At 41.6% G+C, this 24,521-nt stretch overlaps 1 protein-coding gene across 4 annotated transcripts in view; it reads right to left on the bottom strand.

Moving 5' to 3' along the window:
- Nucleotides 1-24,164, bottom strand: part of MCF2L2 (MCF.2 cell line derived transforming sequence-like 2) — a 260,855-nt gene extending 236,691 nt beyond the window's left edge. For 3 of the 4 annotated variants that reach the window (XM_027539944.1, XM_027539970.1, XM_027539960.1), the window contains exon 1: nucleotides 23,378-24,161. In XM_027539944.1, the coding sequence (XP_027395745.1) occupies nucleotides 23,378-23,453 (76 nt within the window). In that variant the 5' untranslated portion in view covers nucleotides 23,454-24,161. Of the gene's footprint in view, nucleotides 1-23,377 lie in introns of all 4 variants that reach the window. The other variant, XM_027539953.1, reaches the window with a different exon arrangement.
- Between the last annotated feature and the right edge of the window lie 357 nt (nucleotides 24,165-24,521).

The raw sequence follows: 24,521 nt of genomic DNA, 5'->3' as shown, positions 1-24,521 counted from the left end.
GAGTTGTCTACGCAGCTGAAAGCCCTGTTCTTTGAACATTTCCTCCCTCAGTCCAAGGCCAAGCCAATTTTTGAGCCCACAACTGATATGATTAGAAATGCCTAAGCTTCCTTTGAGCTGGGTGGATCAGATTCTCCAGCAAGTGAAGTTGCACAGAGAGACCCAGTCTCTGGATCTGGAGGGGGACAGTGCTGGGGATGGCCACATGGGGTTCATACCCACTGATACATGAACAGAGTTAATCTGCAAAGACAAGCAGATGGAGTGGTCCAGACACCAGAGGGAAGCAGAGACCACAGACTAGTTAGTTGACAGAGGGCAAGAACAGCCACCTCTGTTCCTGACGGCGCACTCTGCTGATGAGGCCCAGTAGAGCCTCCTCCTCTGATAGTGTGTGAGACACCCCACAACCCCAAGAGTATGGACTAGAAATACTGATGGTAGCGATCAGAAATGCAGCCTCTGGAGCCAAATCTGACTAGGTTCAAATCCTGACCCTGCCACTACTAGTAGAGTGCTACAAAACAAATTATTTTGTCCTTTGCTAATGTGAATTACATACATCTTTAATAACATTAGTGTGTTAAATTCCAAAATCTCTTAAGCTTATAATCAATATTGCCTGCTAGTAAGAAATAAGTGCTTGAATTCAGTAAGCCTGTGATGACATCATCTTCCTCTATAGACTCGTTCAAATCAACCAATTCCCATCTCTTCTTACAGTAAGCAGGAAAAGAACCTATACTTGTTTGGGAGGAGTTAGTCCATGGTACTAGACTAGGCTCAGAGGTTCTCTGGCTGTGTCATAATTCAGGAAAAATGCCAAGATGAGCAAGACCATTTTCATTTTGATCCTCAAGGATTTCAACTACTCTGGCAGAGATTTTTAAATTATCTATATAAGTGTAATTCAGCAGAATTTTCAGGCTACTTAAAACATTTTTTAAATACAGGGAATGCAGATGAGCCTTTGTAGCACAAATATAGGTCCTTGGCCATAGTAGACCAAAGGAAGCCCTGGTGGGGTGCCAGGCATCCAATGACTGTGCCCAGCACCCCTGGTTCCCTGACATGAGAGATCCCTATGATTAGTTGGTTGCTGGGTAACAGATGGGAGGAAGCATTTTTTTTAGCTCTCTTAAAAATGATTATTTAAGAGTTTCAGTTATTTAATATTCAATGTCCCCGATACCTGGCAAAGCACAGAAAAAATGCTTGAGACCCAGCTTACTAGAATAGTTTGCAAAGGTCCTAGTACAAAAAACACAGCAGCCTGCCTGAAACAACACTGTGATGAAGGACGCCTGTATGGACGAAGCACATTTTCTCTGTGAAATATACATATACACAAGGTAAAAAGCCATTTCTGCTTCCCCCCGGAACCCAGAATGTTAGAAAGAGGCTCATTTTCATCCTAATAACAAGAAAAGCCAAATAAACTATAAAACTATAACCCATCTTAAACCCCATACAAGTAAACACGAAGAAATCACCTAAAAGTTTTCAGTGAATTGTGAAAGATTGAACCAAGATGCAAGGGGCATTCACAGCCACTTGCAGCTCTTCTCCTTGGACTGGGGACTAGGTGGAAGACCAGAGAGAGCTTCCATAGAGGGTCGACCTGGAGGAGGGGAGGTGCCCAGTAAAGCACATTTCTCCCTACGGACAGTAGTCCCTTCGCACAGATGGCTTCACCATCTCCAAAAGCCCTGTGTTAGAGGCATGTTTTGAGGTGGCCTTGAATTACTCTCTCTCCAATACCCAGGACTGCTGAGGATAGTTGCAAAGAAAGAAGGAAGGAGAGCAGTTGATTCTCAGCATAGAAGAGATTATTGCCCAGGCCCTCAAGGCAGCCACTCACAATTTCCGCTGCTGCCAGGGCTGAGGTGTGGGGTTCTGCAGCATCCTCATATCCTCTGCCACCCTTGCCTCACTTTCTCTGCCCATGTCGGCCCCTCTGCCATCTTCTGAAAGCACTGAAGCCTCTTGTTTTCAGCCTGTGCCCCACACGGCACTCTCACATTGCTCAAGTTGCGGCTTCCAGTTAGTACAAGAAACTTACGATGCCAGTAGATTTGAGGGACAATAAAACACTCCTTCCATGCTTCTCCTGCTAGTCCATAAAGCAACAATTGGGATCATTTTATATTCAGAGTCCCTTTTGCTATAGTCCTCACTAGGGCTTCCCTGATGGCTCATACAGTAAAGAATCTGCCTGCAATGCAGGAAACCTGGCTTTGATCCCTGGGTTGGGAAGATCCCCTGGAGAAGGGAATGGCAACCTACTTCAGTATTCTTGCCTGGAGAATCCCAGGGACAGAGGAGCCTGGCAGGCTACAGTCCATGGGGTCACAAAGAGTCAGACATGACTGAAGCGACTGTTTCACTTCACTTTCAAAGGATTTATTTATTTTTAACCATTTTCAAGCATACAGTATGGTTCCACTTCTAAAATAAGCAGAAGGACCAGCATAATTATTATCCTACTTTAGAGATGAGGAAATTCCATTTATTTAAACATGTGATTCTTGATCTCCTACTACATGGCTAATTTATTCTACCAGGCCATGGAGCAATATTAGTTGGTATTTCTGTCCTGAAGTAAGGCATCAGTTCAGTTCAGTTCAGTTTGGTCTCTCAGTCATGTCCGACTCTTTGCGACCCCATAAATCACAGCACACCAGGCCTCCCTGTCCATCACCAACTCCCAGAGTTCACTCAGACTCACGTCCATCAAGTCAGTGATGCCATCCAACCATCTCATCCTCTGTCGTCCCCTTCTCTTCCTGCCCCCAATCCCTCCCAGCATCAGAGTCTTTTCCAATGAGTCAACTCTTTGCATGAGGTGGCCAAAGTACTGGAGTTTCAACTTCAGCATCAATCCTTCCAATGAACACCCAGGACTGGTCTCCTTTAGAATGGACTGGTTGGATCTCCTTGCAGTCCAAGGAACTCGCAAGAGTCTTCTCCAACACCACAGTTCAAAAGCATCAATTCTTTGGCGCTCAGCTTTCTTCACAGTCCAACTCTCACATCCATACATGACTACTGGAAAAACCATAACCTTGACTAGATGGACCTTTGTTGGCAAAGTAATGTCTCTGCTTTTGAATATGCTATCTAGGTTGGTCATAACTTTCCTTCCAAGGAGTAAGTGTCTTTTAATTTCATGGCTGCAATCACCATCTGCAGTGATTTTGGAGCCCCAAAAAATAAAGTCTGCCACTGTTTCCACTGTTTCCCCATCTATTTGCCATGAAATGATGGGACCAGATGCCATGATCTTAGTTTTCTGTAAGGCATGGTCATGTTATATTAGAAAAGACTCTAGCACATGTCCAACCAACAAATGAAGCAAGTGCCAATACTTGGAACAAGAGAAAAATCCAAGATAGAATGCAAGCAACTGCAGAAAAATACAAATGAAATGGACACCAACTATTATAGGTGCTCAGAAAGGGGAAAGAGGCTGGGGCCAACCTGGCCCAAACTGTGCAAGGCTTCTGAGGGAGGGAAGGCTTGAGACAGACCCTGGAAGATTCAGACAGGCAGGCAGAGCATTCCTGTTGAGAAGAACCATAAGTGGGACTGAGACAGAGGGAGAACCCAGGGAGGCTAAGAGACTGAGACCAGGGCCCTTTTCCAAACCATTCAAATAGAACAAACAAAAAAGCTTTTTCATGAATAATGCCAGGTACTGAGCTAGACCTAAGCATAAGATGAAGTAGACATCATTTCTGCCCTCAGGGAGCACACAGGAAGTAAGGCAGAAATCTTTCCCCAGTACCAAACTGACATAATATCCACCCTCAAAATTATTTTCAAGTAGCAAGAAAAATGTCTGCTCTGATACAATAGAAAGAACATAGGCTTTGACATTAGACCTCAGTTCCAATTTTGACTCCACCTCTTATGAGCACTGTAGCTGTAAGCAATTTACTTAACTTAGTTTTTTTATTCTTAGTTTTCCCATTTATCAAAATGAAAGTAGTAACACTTACTCTCCCAAGCTACAAAGATACAAAGGCATATGTGAAAGGGCACTGCACTCAATAAATGTGAGTTTTCTTTTTCAAATGGGTAGTAATAATAATAATAAAAATAGAACAGAGAAGTTGCTCTCATTACATCTTCCTTTACCCTCCCCTTCCTTAGCTTAAGGTCTAATTTCACATTACTTTTAAGCATTTGTCAGTATATTAGTTTATATGTATAATGTCATCTCAGAAAAGACCTATTTTAGAACAAATGGAGAGAGTTATCAGAGATCTCTCCCCACCAATATTTTTTGATGGCTATATTTCTAATATTTGAGCTCCTTCTTGGAACTTCTGCTTGTAATCTGTTATGTTGGGTTGCTAACCCCACAGGTATTTTTCAAGGGCAGATAATGTAGGACCCTAGTGTGGACACCAGCATAGTGAACTGGAGGACTGAAGCTTTAGGGATGGATTCCTTGAAAGCAAATCAAAGCCCCTGGGCAAATAGGTTCAGCCATGACCTGCATATACACTAGAAATGTGAAACCTTTGAAAACTTCAGTGGGATGTCCTCTCTGAGACCAGGAGGATAATACTTGTTGGAGGCAATACTCCCCTTTCCTGTGCTTTTCTAAACTGTCCCTCACACCAAGAAAGCCTTGAAGGTGTCCACAATGCTGAGAGTCAGCAACACTAAGGTGGTTGGGTTCTACTTCTCAGTTTTTGTTTGGTCACCATAATGGAAAAAGCAGAGGGGTGGCCCCAGGAGCAAGAATGTACACTCTGCTCTAAAATAGAAAATTCAGGCCTGCAACCCTGCCAGAACAGATGTAGACAGGCAGAAGCTGGGGAGGAGCAAGAGGAAGAGAAGTAGCACTGATGGTGCCTACGATGGACCAGGATAAAGGACAAAGTGGGAGAGGATGCTGTCCTTGCATCTAAAGCCATTCTCACTATCTCTGCTTCTCCCCTCCAACAAGCACCAAGCACTTACAAGGTACTATTTAGACATTCATCTTCTACTGGTCCTGTGGAGTGGGTATTATCTTCATCTTACATATAAGAGAACCAAGACTCAGAGGCAAAATGACATGCTAAACAGCTACATAGCTGTTTACTGGCAAAGCCTGGGTGCAGCCTGCTTCACATCTGAAAAGGTAGGAATTGCCACTGATATTCTCCATATCAGAGAAAATGATCACCTCTAAATCAATATTATTTAGACACTGATTCTAGGGAATCCTGATTTCATAAATGACTGCTCTTTACAACGCACATAATTATTATCACCACAACAATATTTCAGTTAATATCTGCTGAGGGGTCAGGGCATGCATGCTCAGTAGTTCAGTCATCTCTGACTCTTTGCAACCCCATGGACTATAGCCCATCAGGCTCCTATGTCCATGGGATTATTCTGGCAAGAATATTAGAGTAGGTTGCCATTTCCTCCTCCAGGAGATCTTCCCAGCCCAGGGATTGAACCCACGTCTCCTGCACTGGCAAGAGGAATTTTTAGTGGAGCCACCTGGGAAGCCAATGTCTGTTTGGCATCCTTCACCAAAAGCTGGCATTCATGTAATAAACACAGTAACATCCATTCAGTCTTTAGAGCACCACATTATCTCTGAATAATACTTTTATAGTCATTTAATTACCTTTATTGGTACCATTTGTTTTTCACGTGGATTTGAATGTTCATCTAGGGTCACTTGTTTTTAGCCTGAAGAACTTCCTTTAGTATTTCTTGAAGATGACTCTGTTAGCAACAAATTCTCTATTTTTGCTTATCCAGGGATGTCTTTAATTCATCTCTATTTTTTAAAAGATAGTTTTGTTGTATATAAGATTCTTGATGGATAATTTTTTCCTCTTAGCACTTTGAATATGTCATCCCACTGCTTTCTGGTGCCCATTGTTTCTGATGAGAGTCAGCTGTTAACCTTACTAAGGCTCCCATATACATAGCGAGTCATTTTTTCTCTAAAAGTTTTCATTTTTACTATGATGTGACCAGGTGTGGTTCTCTTTGCCTTTATTCTATTTGGACTTAACTGAACTTCTTGGATGTGTTAACAAATGCTTTTCATCAATTTTGGACTTTTTAAAAGTCATTATTTCTTTCAATATTATCTCTGCTCCATTTTCTCTCTCTTATTTCTGGTATTTCAATTTCATGCATTTTGGTATACTTAATAGTGTCCCCACATTTCTCTGAGGCTCTGTTCACTTTTCTTCATTATTTTTTCCCTCTATTCTTCAGATTTCATTATCTGTCGATCTATCTTCATGTTCCTTGGGTCTTTCCTCTCTCAGTTCAAATCCACTATTCAGCCCCTCTAGTGAAATTTTCATTTCAGTTGTAGTTCTCAACTCCAGAATTACCTTTTGATACTTTTTAAATACTTCTATTTATTTATAGTCTCTGGTGAGAAATTGTCATTATACTTCTTTAATCATGGTCTCCTTTCATTCTTTGAACATATCGATGCTGCTGCTGCTAAGTTGCTTCAGTCATGTCCGACTCTGTGCGACCCCATAGACGGCAGCCCACCAGGCTCCCCCGTCCCTGGGATTCTCCAGGCAAGAACAAATCTATAGTGGATAGTTTTTCCTGCGGTCATGTATGGATGTGAGAGTTGGACTGTGAAGAAGGCTGAACGCTGAAGAATTGATGCTTTTGAACTGTGGTGTTGGAGAAGACTCCCGTGAGTTCCTTGGACTGCAAGGAGATGCAACCAGTCCATTCTGAAGGAGATCTGCCCTGGGATTTTTTTGGAAGAAATGATGCTAAAGCTGAAACTCCAGTACTTTGGCCACCTCATGTGAAGAGTTGACTCATTGGAAAGGGCTCTGATGCTGGGAGGGATTGGGGGCAGGAGGAGAAGGGGACGACAGAGGATGAGATGGCTGGATGGCATCACTGACTCGATGGACGTGAGTCTGAGTGAACTCAGGAGATGGTGATAGACAGGGAGGCCTGGCATGCTGCAATTCATGGGGTCGCAAAGAGTTTCACATGACTGAGCGACTGAACTGAACTGAACTGTCCCCCCAAAATTCATATGTTGAAATCCTAACCACTAAAGGTCAATGTAATAGTATAGTAGGTGGAGGCTTTGGGGGAAGTGCATAAGTCATAAGGACAGAACCCTCATAAATGGGATTAGTGCCTTACAAAAGAGGCTCCAGAGAGATCTCTAGCCCCTTCTGTTGTGTTAGGATATAATCCAGAATCTGTGACCCAGAAGAGAGCCCTCATCATGCTGGCACCCTGATCCCAGACTTCCAGGCTACAGAACCATGGGGATATAAACAAATTACTTTTGTTTATACCAGTATAGGGAATATGCTATGTACAGGCCTATACTATAATTAATGAGGCTTCTTTGAAAAATAAGAATGACTTTCTCATCAACCCCAGGCAAAGGGCTGGAAGCAGTAAAAAGTACATCGTGGAAAGACATCTTGAAAACAAGATGTTGAAGTACTGATGTGACTGATAGAAAACCATTAGTGACTGTTCCTGTAACCAGAGCCTTGAGGGAGTTGTTGAGAAAGGGCCTCGATAGCCAAAAGGCTAAACAAAGTCATGAAAGGCCTGAAGGTTTGACATTGAGGACTGTGCATTGTATAGCTTTATCCCTGATCTGAGACTGTAAAGCACAGATATCTCTAGAGCACGAATAAGGAAGTAGAAGTTAACAATAAAAGGCATGCAAGGATTAGGATCTGAGCTTCTGCATGCAAATGGCATCAGCCCCCTCATCCCCACTTTATTTCTGAGTCTAATTTTTCCTTATTCTTCTGCAGCACTGCTCCCTCAGGTCGGTTCATTGTTGGGCTGGTCCCGACATTTGGTGCCCAAACAGGGACCTGAGAGTGCAAGTAGCTTTTGAGGCTCTTTTTTGAGAATGCCAGAAGATGCGGGGAATTCCAGCCAAAAGATCGGAGGACAGTCAAAGTACTTAATAAGTACATTCCTGTGGATTTGTCAGTCAGGGACACAATAGGGCAATCTCCTTCTAAGTATTCTGACTATATTGTGCTTCTAAAAACCTTACTACATAGCTCTGGAGTGAAAGTGAAAGAAGAGAATTTCCCAGGAATTATTTCAGGCAATTCATAACCACTCTCACTGGTTGGACCCAGAAAAAGGGACTTTGCATCTTAATGAGTGGAAAGAAGTGATGCATTGTTTGCGTAGAGCCTATCAGTCTGGGGAACCCATTCCTATAAGTGTGTGGTCTCTCAGTAACCTTATTTATACTACTTTGGCTCCTTTACAATCTGAACAGTTTGACTCTTCTGATTCAGAATCTGATACTCCTGCTCCTCTTGCATCTCAGGAGTCACCTGTCTGGCCACCTCATATTTATGAAAATCTAGATAAAGGGAAATATAATCCTTTGGAAGGGGAGAGAGGGGCTCAGTTTTTGAGTCCTAAATCCCATGTTAACTATGGTACTGAGCAACATCCTGAAGCTTTCCCTTTATCACCAGTCTCATAGCCTTCGGCTCCTTGGCCGGAGCCCCCTGTAGTTCAGGAACCCCCTCCACTAGATCCCGATACAACATGGGATGATGGGGTATTTAGAGCTGCAGTCATAATACCAAAGACATCTGCACCTGCTCTCTCATCTTTTCAACAAGCTGTATGAGCAGTGAGGCAAGAAGGTGACCTTGATGCTTTGGTTTTGCCTGTTATCGTGACTGAGGTGCCCCCTAATGCTCAACTTCCACAAGGGAGGGTACAATTTGAACATATTCCTCTGTCTTTTAAAACTATTAAGGAGATTAAACAGGCATGCACTACATGGAACTACATCTCCTTGCATCACAGGTCTTATTCAGGGTTTGGCTCAGTCTGAACGACTCATTCCATATGATTCAGAAATGATTGCTAGAACTTGCTTATCCACTTCAGAATTTTTACAATTCCAAATATGGTGGCAAGATTAAGCCTTTCAACAGGCCCAAAGAAATACAGCTGCTAATCCTCTTCTTAATTTACTGTGGAACAATTAATGGGGTCAGGGGCATTATCAAGGGATTCAGAGACAACTACAATTCTATGATCAAATTCGATTGATTTGTCTTAGAGCATGGGAAAAGGTTAGCCCCCAGAACAGTCTCATCCTTCTTTTGTTAATGTAAAACAATCTAATGGAGAACCTTATACTGATTTTATCACCCGATTAAAACAAAATCTGGTGAGAATTCTTGCTCAAATTGAATTAAGGGATATGTTATTACCAATATTTGCCTATGATAATGCAAATTCAGAATGTCAAAAGGTTTTACAGCCTCTTAAAGCACAAGGAAAGCCTCTAGAGGATTATATTAAGGCTTGTCATGATATTGGATCAGAACCCTATAAGATGCCATTGTTGGTTCAAGCCATTACGGGCTTGAAACAGCAAGCAAATCAGCAGGTTAAATGTTTTAGTAGTGGTAAGAGAAGACAGGTGCAGAAAAATTGCAAGACTAATACAAATACACCTAATAAGCCTACTCCCACAAATGAAAAGACACCTGGATTATGCCCTCACTGTAATAAAGGCAATCATTGGGCTAATCAGTATAGATTTAAATTTCATAAAAATGGATCCCCTTTGTCGGGAAACTGGAAGAAGGGCCCTGCTCAGGGCCCATCAAACAATATGAGCTCTCAAAAAACCTGGAATGCTGTTCCTTTTGTGTACCAAGCCAGCAAACAGCAACCTCATCCAGGCCTTCCAAGCCATACACCTGGGTTGCTGACCTTCTTTCTGCAATATCCAGGAGCGCAGCATCAGATATCCTTGCCACTGATAATTTACTTCTTATGCCAGCTATGGGAATTTATAAAATCCCTACTGGAATTAAAGGTACAATACCTAAAGGAAGTGTGGGATTATTATTAGGACACAGTAGTTTAGCAAGTAAGGGAGTTCAAGTCCTAATGGTGATTATAGATGAAGATTATGAGGGTGAAATTTCTATTATGATGAAAACAGAGTATCCTTATCAAATAATAAAAGGAGATCATATAGCTCAATTGTTATTATTACCTTATATCACTACTAGTAAATCTCATATTAAAAGAACTGGAGGATTTGGAAGTACAGGAAAATAAGTATATTGGCAAACTTTTGTATCTGATTCTAGACCCACATTATCTGTATATGTTAATAATAAGCAATTTTCAGGACTTGTAGATACTGGAGCTGATGTTTCTATAATATCTAAAAAGCACTGGCCAACTTCTTGGCCTTTAACAGATGTTCCTATTATGTTAACTGGAATATTTTAAAAGGTACTAATATTTTGACCTATTCAGGTCCCGAACAACAATCTGCAACTTTACAACCTTTAGTTGCAGATACTCCTATTAATTTATGGGGACAAGATCTATTGAGGAAATGGGGAGCTTATGTAACAATTCCTACTATATCTTCTCAAGCTAAACAAATTATGGCAAATATGGGATATAATCCTGTTCAAAATACACAGGCTTTTTTTTTGGGGGGGGGGGGGGGGCCACTGCCGAACAACAAAAAGCAGCACTTAAATTGAAATGGAAATCTGATGAGCCTATTCGGACAGAGCGTGGCCCCTATCACATGAAAAGTTACAGGCTCTTGAACAGCTAGTAGAGGAATAATTATCTTTTAATCATATTGCCTCAACTACTAGTCCTTGGAATTCTCCTGTCTTTGTTATTAAAAAGAAATCTGGAAAATGGAGAATATTAACTGATTTAAGAAAAATTAATGCTATAATTGAACTTACAGGTGCTTTACAACCAGACATTGTCACCCTCTATGATACCACAAAATTGGAAAATAAAAATCATTGATCTTAAAGATTGTTTCTACACTATTCCTCTACAAGAATCTGATGATTTTGCTTTTACTGTATCATCCATTAATAATAAAAAACCAGTGTCTTGATATTACTGGAAGGTATTGCCACAAGGAATGCTTAATAGTCCTACATTATGTCAATTATACATCTCCCAACCACTTAAAAACAATTCCCTCATGCTTATATTATCCATTATATGGATGATATTCTTTTAGCTTCTCCTGCTAAAGAACTTCAGTGTATTTTCTTAAATACAGAGATTAAATTAAAAGAATATGGGTTACATATTGCTGTTGATAAATTACAAGAGCAGGAACCATATACCTATTTAGGATATATATTGCAAAGAAATATTATTAAACCACAAAAAATACAAATTCAAACTGATTCCATGAAAACTTTAAATGATTTTCAAAAATTATTAGGAGATATAAATTGGTTATGACCATCTTTAGCAATTCCTAATCATTCCTTGACACACCTATTTCAAATCCTACAAGGAGACTCTGATTTAAATAGCCCCCAGGTACTAATAGAACAAGCTAAACAGGAATTAGATCTTGTGCATCAAGGTATCCAGCAAAGACAACCTAAACAAGTAGATCTGACTGTGCCACTTTCTTTACTTATTCCTCCTACTTTAGATTCCCCTACAGGAATATTATGGCAACCGTAAGATATCCTTGAACGGGGATTTTTGTCCCACACTCCTAAGAAAATAATGACTACTTACACAATGCTTATTTCCTTTCTTGTTTCAAAAATGAGATCCAGATGTATACAACTTTCTGGTTATGATCCGTATGAAATTGTTCTTCCTTTCACTAATGATCAAATCCGTAGATTATTTGTTACCAGTATGGATTGGCAAATTGCCATTGCTGATTTCATAGGTGAGGTTCATAACCATTTTCCAAAGTCACCTTTGATTACTACTGCTGCTAAACACTGGAGAAGGAAGTGGCAACCCACTCCAGTATTCTTGCCTGGAGAATCCCGTGGACAGAGGAGCCCGGTGGGCTGCTGTCCCTGGGGTAGCACAGAGTCAGACACGACTGAAGTGACTTAGCAGCAGCAGCAGCAGCTGCTTCTGCTGCTAAACACAAATGGATAATTCCTATTATTACTAAAACAATTCTTGTTATTAATGCCCCTGTTTATTTTACTGATGCAAATAAAACTCTCAAAGCCAGTTATACTGGACCCACAACAAAGGTGTAGCAATCTATCCTAACCTCTGTTCAACAAGCCAAATTAGAGGCTATTGCTACCTTATTGGGAGAAGGCAATGGCACCCCACTCCAGTACTCTTGCCTGGAAAATCCCATGGGCGAAGGAGCCTGGTAGGCTGCAGTCCATGGGGTCGCTAAGAGTCAGACATGACTGAGCGACTTCACTTTCACTTTTCACTTTCCTGCATTGGAGAAGGAAATGGCAACCCACTCCAGTGTTCTTGCCTGGAGAATCCCAGGGATGAGGGAGCCGGGTGGGCTGCCATCTATAGGGTCGCACAGAGTTGGACATGACTGAAGCGACTTAGCAGCAGCAGCAGCAGGTACCTTATTACAGGATGTTTCTACAGCATTAAATATTATATCAGATTCTTAATATGCTGTACAGATAACACAAATTATTGAAACCATATCTCTACCAAAGGCTTCTTCTAAATCATCTATTATTACAATATTATCTCAATTACAAATATAGTAAGGCTTTGTTCTGCCCCTTTTTACACTACACATATCAGATCTCATTCTAAATTGCCCGGACCATTGGCAAAGGGCAATGATTCCGTCAACTCTTTGTTAATTGCTTTTCTTACTCCTTATAAATTTTATAAATTCGCACATATAAATACACGTGGCTTGATGAATAAATTTCAATCATCCAGACAAGAAGCCCGAAATATTATCCCTGCCTGTCCCACATGTACTCTTACTCACCAAGTTCCTACAACTACAGGGGTTAATCCCAGAGGCCTTTATCCCAGTGATATATGGCAGACTGATGTTACTCACGTCCCTTCTTTTGGATGTTTGGGAGTTGTTCTTGTTTCTGTGGATACTTATTAGGGCATGATTTATGCTTCTGCTTATTCTGGAGAAACAACTACTCATGTTATCTCACATTTTTTGCAAGCTTTTTCTTACATGGGCCTACCAAAACATATTAAAACTGATAATGGCCTTGCATATATGAGTCATGGTTTTGTGAAATTTTTATCTGATTGGAATATTTCATATCCTACAGGTATTCCACATAATTCTCAAGATCAGGCTATTGTTGAACACACTTATCATACTCTAAAAAATATGTTATTTAAACAGAAAGGGTGAGAAAAGTATGGCATATCAATGACACCAAAAGAGAAGTTAGCCCAAGTTTTATTTATTTTAAATTTTTTGGATTTAAGACTGGATCATACAAAGCCAGCAGCAACATTGCATTTTCAGAACACTATTCTTAGTGAAAATTATACTCTTGATCAAATGATTGCAGATAATACTCCTGTACAGTGGGAAAATGCTATGAACAATTGGTGTAAGGGCCTTAGACTTAGGAAAGGACGAGGTTATGCTCTTGTCATTTCAGATGATGGACAACACCACTGGGTGCCAGGAAAGCATGTCAAAGAAAGGAAAGAAGAGGACATGGTTCAACATCAATCCTCCCAGAGAGCTGCCAGTGATGGGGAAAACAAGACTGATGATCAACAACCACTCTGAACCAGCTCCAAGGACCAACAAAGCCAAACCACCCACTCGGGGTCAATTGAAGAAATTGACCATTGAAGGGGGAAAATTGGTCAAAGAACAAGGATAGCCTTTGACCTCAGCTGCCTTGTTCTTGGCTATGTTATCTGTGGTAACTATCACAGTAAGTGCCAGTCATACTTTTTGGGCATATGTGCCCAATCCTCCCCTGTTAAGACCAATTACGTGGAGGATTCTTCTGTTCCACATAAACAACTCTTCTTGGTTACCTGGACCTTTTGACCCAAGCCTTCCTTTAAAAACAGAAGAAGGCCTACAACTTCTAAATGTTAGTGTTAATTATACTGTGGGAACAGATCTTACCCCTATATGCATGGGGGCAGAAACTCATTGTCTTAAAAGAGGATTACAAAGTTGGCTATCTATAGTTAAAGAACCTCAGGTGAACAAAATTCATTTTTTCTTATTAGAAGCATTTTCCTTTACTATCACAGGAGAAAATACTACTATGTTTCTGCCCCATCTACTTAACTGTATTATTTCTATAAAATCTGGACTAGAACATTGGCTACAATGGAAATTATGTAAAGCTAATACTGGACGTATTATGGTCAATATTCTGACGGAGAAATTATTGATTGGAGTCCCAAAGGAGATCCTTTGGATAAAAATAATAATTTGGATTTGCCTATATTGTTAAATAATACTTTAGACTTTATGAATAACATTGTTAACAGCTCTATATATTGGCATGGAGGGAGTCTCTCTCCTTCCTTACCTCAATTACCTTATATGCCTTTACACTCAGAACTGTGGAAAATATCAGCTGCCTTCCAACCCTTAACAGCATGGAAGGGGCAATTTAATTCAACAGTATCTGATCTTTCATTTCGATAAAAATTCAACACATTTGATTAAAGCGTGTGTTTGTTTACCTTTCATATTGTTTATAGGACCTACTTTTTATAATGCCTCTTCTGGGCTACTTGTCAAAATTGTTCCTTTTACACTTGTATTAATTCTTCTCTTCAATTTCAGGATGGCTATTCTCTATATATTCTAAAAACCAGATCTGGAGTACGGCTTCCTGTAAAAATGAATAGACCATGGCAGATAGTGTATATTGTAGAAGAAATCCTTAAGAAAGTGTTAAAACACACTAAATGGTTTATTGGACTGTTAATTGCTGCCATTTTACGAATTATTGCTATAGCTACTACACCAGCTATAGCAGGAGTGCCATTACATCAGAGTGTACAGACTGTGCACTTTGTACAAGAATGGCATAAAGATTCTGATGTTCTTTGTTCTACCCAAAGACAAATAGATGGAAAATTAGCTGCACAAATGGCTGGTTTACAACAGGCTGTTATAATACTAAGTGATCAAGTAAATAGTCTGCAAAAATAGATTCATCTTAAGTGTGATTGGAATATTACTTCTTTTTGTGTCACTCCTCACAAATATAATGAATCATCATTTCATTGGGACAAAGTTAAATAACACCTCTTAAATCAAGGTAATCTATCTTTGGATATAAATAATTTACAACAAGAGATTATGGAAACTTTCTCTCAGAAACTACACCTTTTGCAAGGATCTAATCTGCTGCATGCAGCAGGAAATGGGATTTCTCAGTTAAATCCCATCCCTCACTTGAAAACTATCAGAGGATCAATGGCTGGTTTTATGTTAATTTTTATATGTCTTTTTTTCTGTTTCTACATAGTCTGGTGGTGAATCACCAAGAAAGTCCACAGACAACAACAGCAGTTAGCGACTATGACTTTGGCTTCTATGATCACCAATAATCACCAAAAATAAGCTTCAAAAGATAAAAAAAAAGGGGGATATATAAGGAATATGCTATGCACAGGCCTGTATTATAATTAACAGGGCTTCTTTGAAAAATAAGAATGACTTTCTCATCAACCCCAGGCAAAGGGCTGGAAGCAGTAAAAAGTACATCGTGGAAAGACATCTTGAAAACAAGATGTTGAAGTACTGATGTGACTGATGGAAAACCATTAGTGGCTGTTCCCATAACCAGAGCCTTGAGGGAGTTGTTGAGAAAGGGCCTCGCTAGCCAAAAGGCTAAACAAAGTCATGAAAGGCCTGAAGGTTTGACATTGAGGACTGTGCATTGTATATCTTTATCCATGACCTGAGATTGTAAAGAACAGATACCTCTAGAGTGCGAATAAGGAAGTAGAAGTTAACAATAAAAGGCATGCAAGGATTCGGATCTGGGCTTTTGCCTGCGAATGGCATCAGCCCCCTGATCCCCACTTTATTTCTGAGTCTTATTTTTCCTTATCCTTCTGCAGCACCACTTGCTCCCTCAGGTCAGTTCATTATCGGGCCGGTCCCCACACCCAGTCTGTGATATTTTGTTATTAGCAGCCCAAATGGACTAGACACCCACTGATTGCTCTATTGTTTACAACAATGCACTGGTTTGTCAAATGCTCCACAATCTGACCCAATCAAATATAGGCAGAGGTAGTTTTTGAGGCTTTGATGCTTGTTCTGACCTCAGGAAGGCACATCTTAATATCTCTTTCCCTGCTTCTCTTGGTAAATCAGCTGGCCTATGGCTTAGCTTGTTGCTCTCATTAAGAGCTATTAGCCTCCTCTTAATTGCTACTACCAAAATCTCCATTGTTTTCAAGAGTGTCTTTAAGTTTCAGCTTCCCCCACACTCTGTTTCAAGTCAGTTCCTTTGGGGAAGGCTTTGTACTCAACTATTCTCAGGGAATGTCTCTCCCTTGAGCAAAATTTCTGAGCCAAGGGCATAAGCTTCTGGTCTTAGTATGCCTTCTCATGTCAAAACTCCACCCTATAAGGGAGCTAGGGCAAGATCAATCAGGGTTTGGTGTTCTTTGACTCCGACACACGGGTTCAGTTCAGTTCAGTTCAGTTCAGTTGCTCAGTTGTGTCAGACTCTTTGCAACCCCATGGACTTCAGCACGCCAGGACTCCCTGTCCATCACCAACTCCCAGAACTTACTCAAACTCACGTTCATGCCATCCAACCATCATCCTCTGTTATCCCCTTATTCTCCCACCTTCAGTCTTTCCCAGCATCAGGGTCTTTTCCAATGAGTCGGTTCTTCTCATCAGGTGGCCAAAGCATTGGAGTTTCAGCTTCAGCATCAGTCCTTCCAATGAATATTCAGGACTGATTTCCTTTAGGATTGACAGGTTGGATCTCCTTGCAGTCCAAGGGACTCTCAAGAGTCTTCTCCAACACCACAGTTCAAAAGCATCAATTCTTTGGCACTCAGCTTTCTTTATAGTCCAACTCTCATATTCATACATGAATACTGGAAAAGCCATAGCTTTGACTAGATGGACCTTTCTTGGCAAAGTAATGTCTTTGCTTTTTAATATGCTGTCTAGGTTGGTCATAGCTTTTCTTCCAAGGAGCAAGCATCTTTTAATTTCATGGCTGCAGTCACCATCTGCAGTGATTTTGGACCCCCCAAAAAATAAAGTCTCTTACTATTTCCATTATTTCCCCATCTATTTGCCATGAAGTGATGGGACTGGATGCCAAGACCTTAGTTTTGTGAATGTTGAGCTTTAAGCCAACTTTTTCACTCTCCTCTTTCACTTTCATCAAGAGGCTCTTTAGTTCTTCTTCACATTCTGCCATAAGGGTGGTGTCATCTACATATCTGAGGTTATTGATATTTCACCCAGCAATCTTGATTCCAGCTTGTGCTTCTTCCAGCCTAGCATTTGTATGATGTACTCTTCATATAAGTTAAATAGTAGGGTGACAATATACAGCCTTCATGTACTCCTTTCCCAATTTGGAACCAGACTGCTGTTCCAGTTCTAACGGTTCTAACGATTGCTTCTTGACCTGTATACAGATTTCTCAGGAGGCAGGTCAGGTGGTCTGGAATTCCCATCTTTAAGAATTTTCCACAGTTTGTTGTGATCCACACAGTCAAAGGCTTTGGCATAGTCAATAAAACAAAAGTAGATGTTTTTCTGGAACTCTCTTGCTTTTTCAATGATCCAGCAGATGTTGGCAACTTCATCTCTGGTTCTTCTGCCTTTTCTAAATCCAGCTTGAACATCTGAAAGTTCCCAGTTCACGTATTGTTAAAGCCTGGTTTGGGAGAATTTTGAGCATTACTTTGCTAGCGTGTGAGATGAGTGCAATTGTGTGGTAGTTTGAACATTCTTTGGCATTCCCTTTCTTTGGGGTTGGAATGAAAACTGACCTTTTCCAGTCCTGTGACCACTGCTGAGTTTTCCAAATTTGCTGGTATACTGAGTGCAGCACTTTCACAGTATCATCTTTTAGGATTTGAAATAGCTAAACTGGAATTCTATCACCTCCACTAGCTTTGTTCATAGTGATGCTTCCTAAGGCCCACTTGACTTCACATTCCAGGATGGCTGGCTCTAGGTGAGTGAATACACCATCGTGGTTATCTGGGTCATGAGGATCTTTTTTGTATAGTTCTTCTGTGTATTCTTGCCACCTCTTAATATCTTCTGCTTCTGTTAGGTCCATACCATTTCTTGGAGTACAAAATGAAGCAGATCAAAGGCACATGTGGGTTAGAGATTTCATCTTATGAGTGAGGACTGGGTGGAACACTCACCAAGAACTGAGCCTCTGCAACCTACAGTTGGAGAATATAAGAAATGCTGACACGTTGCCCCTCCTGGTGAGATACTATATCTCTTAATTGAGAGCTGAGGGGAGAGGAAGCCCTGTCTTCTTGGCCATGACCCAATCAAGAGTGGAGCTTCCTTTACACTGAGCTGAGAGGGAGCAGATCGCAGCTCAAGTACCACATACTCACTGTTTTTACCAAGATTTAGTAGATTTCCTTGCCTTTATTTATTTTTTTTTTCATATTCTCTATGCCCTTAGTACAACTTTCAGAGACTTTAAAAGGTTATTTATTTTACAGTTTTCACCAGATGTTACAGATGTATCACTGGGGAATGGATCCATGGGGTTCTCCACACTGGCATTCCAGCAGTGGAATTCCAAATATGCACTTCTTTTAATGTAAGAAAATATTATTTGTGAGCATTGAAACATTTCTTAAATTTTATTTTGCAATTCAGCTGTCAATTATCTTTTTAGGAGGAAAACAGTTTTAGTCCATAAGCCCTAGGCACAGTGTCTAGAGAGCTTAACAGAAAAATGGCTCAGATCCAGTTAATTCACTTTTAGTGTAGGTGAAGTCACTACTCCAGCATGTCTAGTTGTCCTCACAGCAGGTAATCCCATCTGAACAGCAGATACTCTGCTCATTAGGCTCTTCCTTCAGCACCAACTTTAGCTGAGACCTAATCTGAGGCATTTCAGCCACTATTCCATTGTATAGAATAAAGAATTGTGAGCTGAATTTCTTAGTTTAGTATTCTTCTGGTTGCCTATTGCTAATGCCAGTAATGTCCTAAATGTAGCAACCTGGGTTACAAATCAAAATCCTACAGCTTTTTTCACTAAAACAGCCACCAATCCAATCTCCAAGTATATAAGGATATCTCAAAGGGTAGTCCCTTCTGCTTCACAGTTTAATTGGGCATGGACAAACATAAAATTATTTTAGAACAATGATAAAGTAAGGTAAAAATAATTACTTCTAATATGAGATGACAAGGTGGAGAATGACCTGAACTAGAAATGTGAAACCTACATGAGGCATTACCAACACTGATCAGCTGGATGACTAAGGGTTTCCACTGAATAAAAGCTCTATGTTAACCATATGTGCCCTGTCTATCAAAGTTCGAGAGCAATGTGAGATGCATTAAGAGAAAGTTCATGATTTCTTAGGCAGCACCTTTGCATATAAATAGCAGTACAGTAAAAGTTGCAGAGAAGATTAAAGACTTGAAAGGGATGGGATGGAGAAAATCATGCAACACTTCTGATTCTGAAATTCTGTAACTGAACCAATGTGACTGTACAGTCCAGAGTAAAGGTGAGAGGATGGTCCTCTTTTGTGCCCTATGTAGGTAAAAACACACTTGGACACTGCTCACATGTGAAGTGCATATTTTTATTAGGCTCCCTGACAAACTAACAAAATCCAAAGAAAGAGATCCCACAGAGAACCATATCATATGAAGAACATTTGAAGGACTTCATGTCTACCTGAAAAATCGGGTTTGAAAGAGTTATTTACAAATGCTTCCAAGCTGTTCTTAAAAGTGTAAAAATTGCCTGGCATTACTAAGTACTCAAAGTTCAGTTCAAGGCACAACAAGCCACTCACTTATTCAGTAAACATTTATTCTGTGCCTCCTTAGAGGGAAGTTCTGTGTTAGGTGAGTGTCTAGGCCACATGGATAAGTAATGAAGAGTCTAGGAGCAGAGATATGCACATGAATAACCAACTAACCATAATACAAGGGAGAGTATGTGTCATGGGGGTAGAACAAAACCTACTTCAAATTCAAAAGCAGGAATCACTACGTCCTGATATCAGGATCAGAGAAGGCGATGTTGATTCAGGACTGAAAGGTATATACCATTCGTGTGAGAAGAAACATTTTAGGGGGGTCACTCAAGGTGGGGGAAAAGCAGAAGCAAAAGTTTAGAAGTGGGAACAGGGTAGAAAAATATAGAGGAACAAAGCTGAAGAACAGAAGAGCCTGAGTTAAGCAACCATAGGTGTAGAAATATCAGGTATTGGGGAATAAGACAGGAAGTGTGCCAAATAGTACAGAGCTTGTACTCCAGGCTACAGACAATGACTATGTATGGATATCATCAAAGGTTCTAGAATACACAGTGCTCTGTGTGTGTGGCTTTGCTGTTGTTTTTACTCCTGGCATAGATTAAAGGCAAACACAAGAAAGGCAGGAGGCTTGCACAAGGGTTAGTCAGGAGGAAATGACATTCTGAAGCAGGTCACAGGCAGGTAGCAGTGGGAATGGACAGAGGAAAGAGACTCATGAGATATTTCAGAAACTGAATCATCAGGCCCCAGACCTGAACTGTCAAATCTAAAGGACTATGGAAAGAGCGGAAACCCCAGCTGGAGGGGGAACTGACTGAGAGGCAGAAGTGGTCGAATTAGTATGAAAGCACAGCACTATTGCCCAGTTGAGTGGGTAGGACAGGACCAGGAGAATGTTCTACATCTTGCTCCAAGCACTTCTCAATCCTTCCCCAACTCATGATCAAACTCCCTCAAAGGCTGCTCATCAAGGAAATGCCCGAAGTCAAATCCGATACTTCAAAACACAAACTTGTAGAAAAAGAGATCAGATCTGTGGTTACCAGAGGAAGAGGGTAGGGGGAAACAGGAATTGGATGAAGGGAGTCAAAAAGTATAAACTTCCAGTTATAAGATACATAAGTACTAGGGATATAATGTATAACATGATAAATATAATTAAGGTATGTTATATATGAAAGCTGTTAAGAGAATAAATTCTAAGAGTTCTCATGACAAGTAATAAAAAGTTTTTTCTATTTCTTTTTTTTTTTTTTTCTGTTTCTTTAATGTTGCATCTCTGAAGGAGGCCATGGCAACCCACTCCAGTACACTTGCCTGGAGAATCCCAAGGACAGAGGAGCCTGGTGGGCTACAGTCTGCAGCCTTGGAGAGTCAGACATGACTGAAGCAACTTAGCACACAATGTTGTATCTCAATGAGATGACGGATATTTTCTAAACTTATTGTGGTAATAGTTTCATATGTGTTTAAGTCAAATCATTATACATCCCAAACTTATACAGTGCTTGCTGTATGTTAATTATATATCAATAAAAATGGAAGAAGAAGAAAAAAAAAAAAAAAAAACAGAGCCAATCCAGTCTATGAGAAGCTTTACTAGCTACCCAGTTCAGTTCTCCATGAAGGCAAGGGCAGCTTCAGGGTTAGAGAACCCCTCAGTAAGATCCTCAAACAGAGCATCTGAAAAGTACTTTCTAGTCCTAAGCCTGCCACTGGTTAACCTCTTGAAGCCTTAAGTGATGAACCTCCTAAGTCTCAATTCCTTTACTGTAAGATAGGAGTGATAATGTATACCCCACCTACTTCACAGGTTTGTGGGATTACACAGGAAGAGACAGAATGCTACAAAGCACACAAATGCCAGGGGTCATTAGAAGTTCTTTGAGGGCATAAACTACAACAAATTCATGTTTGTATCCTACATGGAGCTGACTATGGAACGAGGGAGGGAGCAAGGTGGAGAAGAAAATACCATAGTCTGGGCCCCACAGGCAGCCTGGTGTCAGCCAAGGAATATACTGCCTACCATATCTTCAAGAAGACCCTATATCCAGAGAAACAGGTGAGAATAATTGTCCACATCTACCTCCTCATTTAACTGATGGGAAGCTTCACCCTGAAAGAGGCTCAGTGATCTGCCCAATATCTTTAGTGGCAGAGGACACAAGAATAGGACCAATAACACAGTCACAGGTTAGATGGTGTTTTCACCCACATTATCTTACAAGCAGACTTTGAGCTGGGTGGGAAGGATTATTAAAATTCCCATTTTCCAGTCTGAAGTTGCATGACTTCTCTAGGGCAGGATTCAAATTCAGACAGTCATACCCCCAGTTCACTGCTCTTTCCCTGTTGGTATTAGCACAATCATCTCAGCATTCAGTATATTTCAGACCCGAAATTCTGTTTTATTTTATCCTGCCTTCAGCAGTATTTCACATTCAGTCTTTCCTGGTAGAATTCTACTAACCTTTTGTCTTAAAAACCAGTTCAGTGGCCACACTGGGCACCAGAAACATGTTTTAAAACTGAATCATCAAAACTGAGCCTCCCTATGTGTCCATAAATCATTTTCCAAAGTCTATCCCCACATGTGTATCATTCCATAAGTATGAATAATGTATGTATCATTATTGTACTAAACACATTGACCTAGGGTGCTCAAAGAGCACTGATGGCTAACTGAAGCAATATTTATCATATAAATACCAAGAAGGCAGTTTTAACAAATGGGTGGAACAATGAGATTGAAAACCTACTGACTTTATCAATGAAAACTGATTTACATTCACAGAAGAACCTCAAAGTGAAGTGAGCAACAGAGAAAATGATCAGGATAATTCTAGTCAGCTACATTCAAAAGATCTGAACCTGAATGTGTTTTTTATTTAAGGAGGTCCAGGGAAGGCGCAGGGGTGGGGGAATGATAAAAAGAATTAACCTTGCCACTGTCTCAATGTCCTGTCTTTCCACCATAACCTTTATTTCAGGAAGAAGGCACACATGTTTTGCTCCCCTTTTTTAACTCATGGAAGAGGATTAAAACTGCTCAGTCTCCCGGGGCTTGCAGAGGTTTCTCAGTGGGTTTCACCAGGGATGGGGCGACACCTCCAGGCAGCACTTGCACGGGACAGGCCAGGGAGCAGGACTGCGCAGAGGACCTCTACTGTGGCCTGCACCTCGGCACCCCGTCTCCCAGTGCCTTGGCAGCAGTTTCTGCTGGAAAGCACCGGCCTCCCTTCTTCCTATTCCCTCTCCTTTCTAGTCGCGTCAATTACCACACAACTCGCCACCCTTGCCCGCGGTCAGCAGCGGGTAACAGATCCTAACCTCCAGGGAGCCCTCGGTGTAGGGTTCAGAGACTTGGCAATTGCCTGGTGAAGACACCTGCCTCACAGCCTACCCCGGCCCCGCCAGACGCGGCGGACCCGAGGGCTGCGAGCGCTGCGCTCCAGGGATGCCCGTTACAGAGCACCACCCAAGGCAGCGAGGTCCACACCCAAGGCCATCCCAGGGCTGCTGTGAGGGGAGGGGGAGACTAGGTCCCAGACAACGCCCCCACCCTCCATTAATAAAACGCAAGATTTAAAAAAGCGTCATTTACCGACATGAGTGATCACTGTGGCCAGTCGCCGTGTGAACTCCTGAGGGGCCATTTCTTCTTTTAACCAAAACAGCATTTCACAGAAAAACCACTCGGTATAAACAAAACAAAGCAACACAAATCTGTTTTTATCGCTGCTATGGATGACTATTTAAAGGCATCTCCTCCAAAGGATGTTCGGCCCTCACACTCTTTCTCGCTCTCCTAAGGCACAAAACGAGAGTCACTCCCAGTCAAGGCCAACTCTCCACGGCCGCACGGTAGAGGACGCCAGCCACGCCCCGCAGGGGGTAAATTTAAAGATTATGTCGAGCAGCTTTCCCAACGCGACGACAGCCTTTGGGAGACAGGAAAGTAGCAGTTCCGAAGGTGGGAAGAGCACGTCGCCCCAATTTCGCCGTAACCCTGCTTCTGGCTTCCTGGGTCGAGGCGGGTGAATAGGTTTCTGGATCGGAGGTCCGATCTTTGGCTCTGCCTCCTGGGAGGGTCGGGATGAAGTATACTCTGTCAGCCCACAAAAGGCGCGCGGACTCGGCGGCTGCGGAGGACTGAGGAGCTGAGGTGCTGAGCAACCTGGAGGCTTGCTCGGCGCCGCCTACGCCGCCTCACAGCGCGTCGCAGCGCTTCCAGCCTCCGCGCGCACCTTTCCCCGCCCGGGGGCGGTGCCCGAGGCGCCCGGAGAGGTGCGCACGCGCGTGTCCTTATTCAGGAATGATGTGCCCACTCCCGTAAAGTGTTAGTTGCTCATTGGTGTCCGACTCTGCAACCCCAAGGACTGTAAGCCACAAGGCTCTTCTGTCCATAGCATTCTCCAGGAAAGAATACTGGAGTGGGTTGCCATTTCCTTCTCCAGGGGATCTTCCTGATCGGAGGATGGAACTCAGGTCTCTTGCATTACAGGCAGATTCCTTACTCTCTGAGCCACTAGGAACCTATCTTGAATCGTCCCTTAAGACTGGGGGCGAGACATGGCGTGCGGTTTCCGCAGGTCCATCGCCAGTCAGGGTGGGATGTTTTCCAGGTCCTAGGCTTCAGACGGGAGAAGGCAACGACACCCCGGTCCAGTACTCTTGCCTGGAGAAAAAGAAATTTAAAAAAAAAAAAAAAAAGACTGGGGGCGATTCAAGATCTGTCCTCCAGCTGT

This window comes from Bos indicus x Bos taurus, chromosome 1, assembly GCF_003369695.1.
Source record: "Bos indicus x Bos taurus breed Angus x Brahman F1 hybrid chromosome 1, Bos_hybrid_MaternalHap_v2.0, whole genome shotgun sequence".
NCBI classification, from domain to species: Eukaryota; Metazoa; Chordata; class Mammalia; order Artiodactyla; family Bovidae; genus Bos; species Bos indicus x Bos taurus.
This window is presented reverse-complemented; position numbering and strand designations above follow the sequence as displayed.